We start from the raw sequence: 11,537 nt of genomic DNA, 5'->3' as shown, positions 1-11,537 counted from the left end.
ATTCGGTTTCTCAAGCCTGATGACAGTTGACCACAGACAGAGAATATTTATTGAAGAAAGTTTTACTTGCAATAACTATGATATGTGGTTATTTTACCTAGCTTTTGAATGTTGAATGCACGGACTGTAAGTCGCAGTAGATAAGAGCATCTGCTAAATGACCAAAATGCAAACGTTTGTAAGCCTCTCTGCCCAAAATGTGGGTATGGGCGGAGTCGAGTGTTTAAGTTCTTGATTCAACTTGGTGACGCATACTGTCGTTACGTAAACCGTTCGGCGCAAAATTCAAATGTGATCAGGAAGAAAAGAGTATCAGTACAAAGTAAAACACGCTTCGTGTTCATTTAGGCAGCTTAATATTTTATATAAAGAAAGATTAAGTCACTGTTCCAGAAGCGTTGGATATAATCGAGGTAACGTATGAAATCGATCTACAGCTTTTTTGTTTTCATCCAGCATTCGTAGCTAGCGTTAGCTAAAACATGTTCTGTAGGATAGGAAGTTAGCTAGCTAGTTATCTCACTGATGTCAGATACTGTAACTATATAGCAATTTAGCAAGCTAATCCAGCGTGTCATGTTTTTAAGCTAAATCGTTGGCTAGTTGACGTTGGTATCACTGCTTACAGTAACAACAATCACAAACGATACCTTGCTGTATCTAGCTAACGTTAGCTAGCTAGGCTGGATTTTGCTTGTGCATCCCTGCTAACTAGCTTAAGGTTACTTGCCAACAACAAGATGTTATGACTGCTTTAATATTGTCAAATCAAGTCTTCTTTGCCTTGGTAACGTTAGCTAGGCTCCTATATCCAACTGTTACATTTAACATATAATGGTAATGGTAGCTAGCTACAGTATAACTTGTCTAAATGCAACTTTAGGAAGCAGAGAGGAATAAAGAACTGAATGTGCATCACTGTGTCCGTTTCTCCCCCGGACAGTCACGATGAGCGCATCCTCCACACCCATCTCCCGGGTGCGTCAGTGGGCCTCACCGTCCCTGAAGCACAAGGGCGCCTCTCCTGCTGCCAGCAACACATCGCTCCTCGCATCTTTCCCAGGCAACGATGATGAGATGGAGCGTCGTCAGAGGCGCAGATCCCGGGTCATTGACCTGCAAGCCGCCGCTGACTCCTCATTTAATGAATCTGCCTCTCATAGGTAGGACACCCCAAGCCCTCTCTTTGCTAGTAATCTCCTATACTACATATTGACAGGTGTCCTATAGATTTTTTAGACCTTTGTATAAGAGACAATCCTTGTTTGTATTCAGCACCACGGGGACCCCTGCAGCTGTGCCTAAGCTGTCAAATGCACAGATCTCAGAGCATTACTCCACCTGCATCAAACTCTCCACTGAAAATGTAAGCAGAATGTGCATGCACATATTTACTATCGTTAACAGCCACTTCTAAGAGGGGCAGAATCCATCCCAAGGAAATGTTGATGTGTTGCTCTCCCTCATCTTAATTTATTATGGCATAATATCTCCAACCATGCAAGTTATTGGAAACTGGCATCTCAGATTTACAAAGCCTTGTTCTGTTTTTGTAGAAAATTACCACCAAGAATGCCTTTGGTCTCCACCTGATTGACTACATGGCTGACATCCTCAAACAGAAGGATTCTGAGCTCACAAATTTCAAGGTACGGCTTTAGACCTAAATTATTCCTTTATTGTAGTTTCTGTTTATATGTCTCTTTGAATTTCCTCATTACACAAGACTCTCTTCAGATTTCCGCTACTACTATTAAGGAGATGAAAGTATAATCTGCTAATGCAGAGAAGAAATAAGCTTATAGCCCAACCACTTAAGATATACATTGTTTTTATAGGCCTACTCTAAAATAATGGAGTTGATGATAGACTATTCATTTCACTTTACTGGCCTAGCGTCTGTTGGCTGTATGAGAGAGTGACCATCTCATACTGTTTCTGTCTGTCCCTGCCAAGGTGGCAGCAGGTACCCTGGACGCCAGCACCAAGATTTATGCGGTCAGAGTGGATGCTGTCCATGCTGATGCCTACAGAGTCCTGGGAGGATTGGGTGCTGAGACCAAGCCTGGGGAAGGTGAAAGCCTCTTAACTATAACATCGATACACAGTCTATGTTTCCCAAATAACAAACTATTCCCCTTATAGTGCACTTCCGATTAACCAGGGTCCATAGGGTAGTACATTATTTAGGGAATAGGGTGTGACACTGACTTTCTCTGTCATTTAATAAATAACAATAACAGATCAACAGCCTCTGTTTGAACCTTTCCTCTCCTTGTGTTTGTGTAGAGCATGGAGCAGGGGATGAAGGAGAGATGGAGGAGGGGGCTGAAGGTGACCTGGCTGCTAAGCAAGTGGTGAAGAAGAAGAGGCATCCCAAGAAGACTGTGGAGCAGAACCTGAGCAACATCAACAGCTCTGAGTCTGAGAGGAAGTGTGAGGTAATTGATGGTTTTCCTGCTCCAGGACTGGCCTGAGGTAAAAGACCAGGCTATGCCTGTGTTTGTTGTGTTTGTTGTGTATTCAGCTGGAAATCTTCGAGACTGGTAGCCAAATAGTGCTTGCGTCCCAAATGGCACCCTCTTCCCTATATCAAATCAAATTTTTTTGGTCACATACACATATTTAGCAGATGTTATTGGGGGTGTAGCGAAATGCTACACCTGCAATATAGGGAAGGATCTGGTCATCATTAGTGCACTATATAGGGAATAGGGTGCCTTTTTGCCTTTTGGGATGCAACCCAGGCTACACTTGTGATCATTGTGGATTCACCTGGAAATCTTTGAGACTGATAGCCAGACACTGAATAAAGATGGAATTGATTAGGAATGCCTTGATTTAATGTGAGGACTTATTATCACATTTCCTGAGAGTATGGATCCAGCCTGGATTGTGAAAGTTGCTACAAAGCTCATTCATGGTAAGCTCACACATATTATCCCCCTCCTCGTTATCGTCCTACCCCTCCAACTCCAGGTTGACCCCATGTTCCAGCGCATGGCGTCATCCTTCGACGAGAGCAGCACGGCAGGTGTCTTCCTGTCAGTGTTATTCAGTGAGGACAGTCGCTGTGAGCTCCTCTTCCCTTCCCACATGACCCTGCTGCACTCCAGGCCCTCTTGCTCCCAGCATCCGCCGCAGTGCGTCCCTGCAACACCCTTCACAGGTAACAATGACCGTGTCATCACACTTCGATCTGGGGCCATATGTAGCAAGCGCCTCAGAGTAGAAGTGCTGATTTAGGATCTGTTTTGTCTTTTAAATAAAAATAATATGATATGAATAAGGGAAGTCTGATCCTACATCAGCATTCCTAATCTGAGACGCATGATAAATACGGCCCCTGGGCTGTTTTTGTTGTATACTGCCCCTTAGTGGGCTAGCGTAATATCTAGATTTTTGCAGAGACATATAATATGTCTGGTTCTACTGATCATTGAGTGATGCTGTAAGCCAAGGTATTGACAGTTGGCCTACTTGTTCCGATAATAGTATCAAGCATGTAAAGATGTTGATTGTGTGATTGACAGGTGGTCTCCAGCGGACCCAGGAGAAGAGCTCCATCTGCCCCTCCCTGGCAGACTTCTCTTTCACCAGCTGGAACCCTGACCAGGTCAGAGCAACATACACTGGCAATATACACAGCCTGTGTCTGAAATGGCACCCATTTCCCTATATGGTGCACTACTTTTGACCAGGGCCCACCCGCAATAACATCTGCTAAACATGTGTATGTGACAAATAACATTTACATCATTTAGCAGACGTTCTTATCCAGAGCGACTTACAAATTGGTGCATTTGATTTGATATAGTCTTTATTTTTGTTTGGAAATTATGCAGATGGTCAGATTGGATGTACAGTTTGAAACAGTAGCTAAACAGCCTCAGAGTATCTTAACCATAGTCTTTATATAAACTGTTGTCATATACAGACCATGAACCAGATGCTGGAGAAGTTAAAGCAGGGGGATCACGTGTTTGACGTGAACGCGGAGGTGGACGAGGAGGAGTGTCAGGACTTTGGGGATGATTTTGATGGAGACTATGAGGAGGGTCAGGGGGACTATGGTGGCGACGGCTCCAAGGAACACAAGGATGGCTGTGAGGCTGGAGGGCCCGGGAGAGGAAGGTGAGGATATTGAGGGTGTTTGTTACAGGGTGGTAACAACCTAGGGGTAACATACTGAGGTTTTGTGTTGGTACTCTGCTTGTTTATACCTGTAGAGGACCCCAGGGATGTTTCATGAGGCACCAAAGGGTATTCCACTTTTAAACGGGTCAGGTACCTTGAAGTGACTTTGTTCTGTCTAGAGTTTTTTGTGTACCATGATCTCCTGAGTGTTAAAAAAAATGTTTATGCCAGTAACACACCCAGACCCAATAAAGCGGCTATCAGCAGTTGAAACGATAACAAAAAGCTGAGGGATGGTGCTGGAGAAATGTAACCACTCTCAAATTCATAGAGCTATGGATGCAGGGACTGACCCAACATTTTATAGTTTTAACCATGTTTTGAGGCTATTTTGTTTACGTTTACAGACATTGCAGTAAAACAAGTGTATATTTTGTGTTCTGATGGGCTATGACAGTTGAACTAAGCTAATGAGGCATTTATAAGTTACATTCTTCAAGAATCAATAGGTATACACTGAGTGTACAAAACATTAGGAACACCTTCCTAATATTGAGTTGGACTCTCTTATTCCCTCAGAACAGCCTCAATTCGTAGGGGCATGGACTCTACAAGGTGTCGAAAGCATTCCACGGGGATGCTGACCCATGTTGACTCCAATGCTTCCCACAGTTGTGAGAAGTTGGCTGGATGTCCTTTGGGTGGTGGACCATTGTTGATACACACTGGAAACTGCTGAGCATGAAAAACCCAGCAGCTTTGCAGTTCGTGACACAAACCGGTGTGCCTGGCACCTACTACCTTACCCCGTTCAAAGGCACTTAAATCTTTTGCCTTTCTCATTCACCATCTGAATGGCACACATACACAATCAATGTCTCAATTGTCAAAAAAATTTTTTGCCTGTCTCCTCCTCTTCAACTGCATTGATTTAACGAGCGTTATCAATAAGGGATCATAGCTTTCACCTGGTCAGTCAGTCTATGTCATGGAAAGAGCAAGTTTTCCTACACAGTGCATTCGGAAAGTATTCAGACCCCTTGACTTTTTCACATTTTGTTACGTTACAGCCTTATTCTAAAATTGATTAAATTGTTTTTTTCCCTCATCAATCTACACACAATACCCCATAATGACACAGCAAAAACAGGTTTTTAGAAATTGTTGCTTATTTATTACAAATAAAAAAAACTGAAATATTACATTTACATAAGTATTCAGACCCTTTACGCAGTACTTTGTTGAAGCACCTTTAGCAATGATTACAGCCTCGAGTCTTCTTGGGTATGACGCTACAAGCTTGGCACACCTGTATTTGGGGAGTTTCTCCCATTCTTCTCTGCAGATCCTCTCAAGCTCTGTCAGGTTGGATGGGGAGTGTCGCAGCACAGCAATTTTCAGGTCTCTCCAGAGATGTTAGATCAGGTTCAAGTCCGGGCTCTGACTGGGCCACTCAAGGACATTCAGAGACTTGTCCCGAAGCCACTCCTGCGTTGTCTTGGCTGTGTGCTTAGGGTCGTTGTCCTGTTGGAAGGTGTACCTTCGCACCCAGTCTGAGGTCCTGAGCGTTCTGGAGCAGGTTTTCATCAAGGATCTCTCTGTACTTTGCTCCGTTCATCTTTGCCTCGATCCTGATTAGTCTCCCAGTCCCTGCCACTGAAAAACATCCCCACAGCATGATGCTCCCACCACCATGTTTCACCGTAGGGATGGTGCCATGTTTCCTCCAGATGTGACGCTTGGCATTCAGGCCAAAGAGGTCAATCTTGGTTTCATCAGACCAGGGAATCTTGTTTCTCATGGTCTTAGAGTCCTTTAGGTGCTTTCTGGCAAACTCCAAGCGGGCTGTCATGTGCCTTTTGCTGAGGAGTGGCTTCCGTCAGGCCACTCTACCATAAAGGCCTGATTGGTGGAGTGCTGCAGAGTTTTTGCAGAGTTCTCCCATCTCCACAGAGGAACTCTGGATATCTGTCAGAGTGACCATCGGGTTCTTGGTCACCTCCCTGACCAAGGCCCTTCTCCCCCGATTGCTCACTTTGGCCGGGCGGCCAGCTCTAGGAAGAGTCTTGGTGGTTCCAAACTTCTTCTATTTAAGAATGATGGAGGCCACTGTGTTCTTGGGGACCTTCAATGCTGCAGCCATTTTTTGGTACCCTTCCCCAGATCTGTGCCTCGACACAATCCTGTCTCGGAGCTCTACGGACAATTCTTTCCACCTCATGGCTTGGTTTTTGCTCTGACATGCGCTATCAACTGTGGGACCTTATATAGACAGGTGTGCCTTTCCAAATCATGTCCAATCAATTGAATTTACCACAGGTGGACTCCAATCAAGTTTTAGAAACATCTCAAGGATGATCAATGGAAACAGGATGCATCTGAGCTCAATTTCGAGTCTCATAGCAAAGGGTCTGAATACTTATGTAAATAAGGGATTTCTGTTTTTTATTTTTAATAAATTTGCAAAAATGTAACACTTGTTTTCACTTTGTCATTATGGGGTATTGTGTGTAGATTGGGAGGATTTTTATTTATTTAATCAATTTTAGAATAAGGCTGTAACGTAACAAAATCTGGAAAAAGTCAAGGGGTCTGAATACTTTCTGAATGCACTGTATATCATTCATTTTATACGTAAAAAAAAAAAGTGATGTTGCAACTGCATATTACCCTTTTAAATATCCAGTTTAGATGTCAGGATGAATGAAGAGAAACCATTTTACTCTTGACAGAAACAGCTCCACTACTACTGACTATGACCTACTTAAATTCAGTCCAGACCTAAAGCTTTAGGATTTAGTTACTTATCAGAGCAAAAGTAATTGGCCTTACAAAGTTGATGACGTGTTAGTAAGTTAATTTTTTATTATGCACAAAAATGGGTCATTATTTTTTTCAAGTCTCTAGACTTAATAAGGAAACAGATTTTTGTATTTCTGTATCTCCAATAAAATGTGATGTTATGACTGTTTACAGGGATGTGATTCCCATCGGAGAGGGGGACGTAGCCACCATGTGTCTGCAGCTGTCCGACCAGCCCAGAGATTACTCCTACTTCAGCCCCAGGACCATGGCTACCTGGGCAGGCCCTGGCTACTGGCGCTTCAAACCTCTGCTCAAGAGTGAGTGGTGGTTGTACACAGAGAGCCATGTTGTTTATGTATGTTTGGGATATTCCCTTAACAGCATTGTCCACTAAATATATCTTCTTCATTCTTCCCTTCTCGCTTTCTGTCTCGCTCTCTCTGTGTGTTTAGAGGACAACATGCCTGAGAAGGAGGGTCGCAAGAGAAAGCCAAAGAAGGCCTTTGAAATCGACTTTAATGACGATGTCAACTTTGACACCTACTTCCGCGCCACTAGAGTAAGCCCTTGGTTACCCCTCTAGTTCGCTGATGCAATCCGTCTCAATTAGTCTTGATGATTGTTTGATCCGTACCCAAGAGCATCACTCACTAAGTGCCAGTTTTCTGAGCCATTGCCATTGTGACAATTACTGTATTATTCACTTGTGTAAATTAGTTTTGATGCTAATACAGGGGTCAAGTGTCTTAACAATCCCAGCCTGTGTGTGAGACAGTTGTGCAGTTTCATATTAGTCACTGCAGCAGAGGAAATGTGGTTTTAGTAGCTGAAGGGGTTTCCCCACCACTCATATATGGACTCAGACAGTTCTCTCACCTCTGTCTATGTTATTTGGGTTCTCTCAGGCCGCTACCACTAACACCAAGTCAGCCCTCAGCACAAGCAACAAGAAGACCACTCTGGCTGCAGACTTCCAGTTCCCCCCTGAGACCCTGTCCCAACTCAGCCTTAAGCCCGCCAGCACAGTAAGGCCTCCCTTACACCCTCTTTATCCCAACAACCAGCATGGAATGAACACCATAGAAATAAATGTGCCGCATACCAGTTGACCCTGTCCTGCATCTCCATGGCGATACAGGGGGACAGTGGTGTGCTAAAACAATGTGCAGCCGCCACCAGATACAATCAGACCTTCATCACCGTAGCTGACTGGAACTGATACGCTGCTACAACGTTATCCATTGTACTACTAACATCTTTGATTCGCACTCCTTCTCTCACTTTTTCTCTCTCCCCTATGTATTACCCCTCTGTCCTATTCCTTCTCTCCCCCCACCCACCTCAATCTTTTTCTCTTTCTCTCACTGTTCTTACATACAAAAACAAGAGGAAAAATGACAAATTAATGTAGAACCTTGATGGTAAACATTGACTAATTAGAAGTGAGGGTTGTGATGCCACTAACACACGTGATGTGTTCTATGTCAGTTAACTTGTGTGTTCTATGTGAGTTATGTAAAGAGGGCCAGAAGAGGTTGTCTGGAGAGCTGGGGGAAGGCATCGGAGACTACGACTACAACAATGCCAATGACACAGCCAACTTCTGCCCCGGACTGCAGGTCTGAAACCACCATACTGTCAATCTCACACAGTCTTATTCAACACTTCATTTCCCTCATACCTTTTTTCACCTTGTAATATCAATCAATCAATCAATCAAATTGATTTATAAAGCCCTTTTTACATCAGCAGATGACACAAAGTGCTATACAGAAACCCAGCCTAAAACCCCAAATAGCAAGCAATGCAGATGTAGCCATTATAACATGGCATTATTTATCCCCCATCAATGCCACATTTTGGGCCCTCAATTGTTTAGTAGCTGCTTCAAATAATGGGTTAATCTCTCTCTACATCTCTATCAATCTATATAAGGGCGGTGAAAGTGATGATGATGGTGAAGGGTTCATTGGGGGTACAGATGACACCCAGCCTTCTGTGGATGGTAACCCCGCCTCCTCACAAGACCATGACGACGTGTCCACCTATGGGGAGGATGACCTGGTGCCAGAGCCACACAGGGTAAGACTGAAGGGAAGGGGAAGCCAATGTTTAGCGAGTGTCTGTTTGAAAAGTTTGCATTTGGAGACAGTGGCCAGATAAACAAGACCAAAGCATGTATTGCTGTCTTGCCTTGTCCATAGACTGCTTACATGGCAAGGAAACCAATATCGCGTTTTCTAATGTGGCAGAATTATCCCTTTTAAATGTTGTTAAGCCTAGCTTTACTTTTCATTTCAGGTTAACAAGATTGAGATCAACTATGCCAAGACAGCCAAGAAGATGGACATGAAGAGGCTCAAGAACACCATGTGGAATCTTCTGACTGACAGTCTGGAAAAACCAGCCAAGGTCAGTTTCTTTCCCCGCCAGGTCTCATTGATTGGATTCTGTGATCGGCAAATGTTATTGTCTTCCCTCCATGCCTCTTCCTTGCAGACCTGGGTTCAAATACTATTTAAAATCGTTCAAATACTTTAAGTGTTTGCTTAAGTCTGCCTGGAGTACCAGGTGGACAGTGTTTGCACTTTTATATTGGTACCATTGTAATGGGCAAGCTCAATCAAGCTCAGATTATGTATTTTAAATTATTTCAAATAGTATTTGAACCCAGGACTGCTTCCTTGTGATTAACAGTGTTGTGTTCTCAGCAGGAGGTGAAGAATGTGGAGACTTCAGTAGTGTTTGGGGAGAAAGTCTTCAGCCAGACCACACAGACCCTGCTTCAAAGGTACCAAGCATTAATATCAGTACTGGGCCCATTCTCAAATGGCTCTAGTGTTCTTTCTCAGCTGCCATTGGAGAGCAATTAGAAAAATTGTGGTGGATTTGCTTCTTATTTTTTCCTTAAACTGGTAGCTAGATAGACATGAATAATTTATTTAGACACTGCTGCCAACTGAGGGACTTTGGATGGGGATGGTCCAAACATTAATTTGCTCAAACGGATGTGGATAGGACATAAGTGCTGATAAATAATTGAATAAACCCCATATCTTCTCCTTCCTCTCCTGTCCCTTCAGCTTGCCCCCCACCATGGCTCAGAACCTGTCCGTGCCCCTGGCGTTCGTCGCCCTGCTGCACTTGGCCAATGAGAAGGTGAGTAGCTACTCCTCTGACTGCCAGCATCATAGCATTCCTAAAATAAGTTGGTTCTAGACATTGCTATTATGTTGACATATCACATATAGTTGTACAAAGCTACATTATTAACAAAACAATATATTTGGAGGTTTTCTTAGTTGAGAGGGTTTGTGGAAGGAATCATAGTGGACTTTAATGTATCTTGGCTGTGCTAAATAGGCTGTGTTTACACAGGCAGCCCAATTCTCAAATTCACTAATTGGTCTTATGAAAAATCACATCAGATATTTTCATATCAGATTTTTTTCAGAGCTGATCTGATTGGGCAAAAAAACTATTAGTGGTCAAAAAAACAATGAGTGAAAAAAATATCAGAATTGGGCTGCCTGTGTAAACGCAGCCAAATAAACTTGAAATTAGTATTTAATTTCAGATAGTCTTCAGTATCAAGACTGTTTTCACTTGGTGGTTGAGTGTGAAGGAAGAGTTAACCGCAGCACTCACTCATTCTTTGTCATTCATTGTCTGTTTCTTTCAACAGAATTTGGAGCTCATCAAGGTGGACGACATGTCAGATATCATCATCAAGCAAGGTCAATGAAAAGGGATAGACAATGGGACTTTAAAAAGTTATTTCCTTTTCTCTTCAATCTGCTTAATATCACTTTTTCTATGTATATGATTAATTATGTGCCATTCATGTCAAGCAAAGGCACCCTTACATTTTAAATTTTTAGCCTGTGAAAGATGTTATTTCTCAAATGTATAATAAGTGGCCCTTAAAAATGACTCCTCTGTCTTTTTATTACCTGAAGTGTTTTAAACATATTTACCTGTACTTTCCGTTTAATCTGTCCTTTTTTTCTCTACATCTATTGTGTGTAGATAATTTAAATGCTTCACTCACAACGGTGTAATGTGTACATACATACCAAAACAAATAAACATTTGTTTTCTACATTACCTGGTTCCTGTGTACAAACAAGCAAACTGCAGGGGTAGCCCTTTTTAGCTAATGGTTATTTATGCTATACCTTATTACACCGTAAACTGACATCATTGGATTGTAGTGAACTCCATGCAGCCTTGTCACAGAGAGGCAGTGTCCCAAATGGCACCCTATTCCCTAAATAGTGCACTACTTTTTACCAAATCCTTAAGGCAATAGGGTGCCATTTGGTATGCAGACAGGGTTAAAACCGGTTGGTCAGGGTTAGTAGTGCAGATAGGCTGGGTGATACCAGCATGACTGGTACAGCCGGAGCTGCTGGGCTGGGTCCAGTCACGCACTCATGGCTGGCTGTAGAGGGAGGTTTGCATGGTGATAGTCTGTGTGAGACTAGACTGAGAATGTTTTTTATACATGTTACACCGCCTCAATTATCTCTATTCAACATGATTCTATATGGAATGATGAATGCAGGGCATCGCACACCCCATTCCTTACCTTG

At 43.0% G+C, this 11,537-nt stretch overlaps 1 protein-coding gene across 2 annotated transcripts; it reads left to right on the top strand.

Moving 5' to 3' along the window:
* Positions 1 to 241: 241 nt before the first annotated feature.
* On the top strand, positions 242 to 11,049 carry LOC121585036 (condensin complex subunit 2). Of its 2 annotated transcripts, none has more exons than XM_041901370.2 (18): positions 242 to 413; positions 944 to 1,163; positions 1,276 to 1,366; positions 1,557 to 1,649; positions 1,957 to 2,074; positions 2,290 to 2,441; positions 2,980 to 3,169; positions 3,534 to 3,616; positions 3,938 to 4,134; positions 7,114 to 7,259; positions 7,395 to 7,501; positions 7,848 to 7,967; positions 8,454 to 8,561; positions 8,878 to 9,024; positions 9,244 to 9,354; positions 9,654 to 9,733; positions 10,026 to 10,101; positions 10,628 to 11,049. In XM_041901370.2, exons 2-18 carry the CDS (start codon positions 949 to 951, stop codon positions 10,685 to 10,687), a joined length of 2,094 nt encoding a protein of 697 aa, XP_041757304.1. In that variant the 5' UTR covers positions 242 to 413; positions 944 to 948; the 3' UTR covers positions 10,688 to 11,049. The 2 variants fall into 2 exon arrangements, with proteins under 2 accessions (XP_041757304.1, XP_041757305.1); XM_041901371.2 differs by having other exon boundaries at positions 245 to 413; positions 9,657 to 9,733.
* Positions 11,050 to 11,537: the final 488 nt, after the last annotated feature.

Source organism: Coregonus clupeaformis, chromosome 16 (assembly GCF_020615455.1).
Source record: "Coregonus clupeaformis isolate EN_2021a chromosome 16, ASM2061545v1, whole genome shotgun sequence".
NCBI lineage: Eukaryota > Metazoa > Chordata > Actinopteri > Salmoniformes > Salmonidae > Coregonus > Coregonus clupeaformis.
This window is presented reverse-complemented; position numbering and strand designations above follow the sequence as displayed.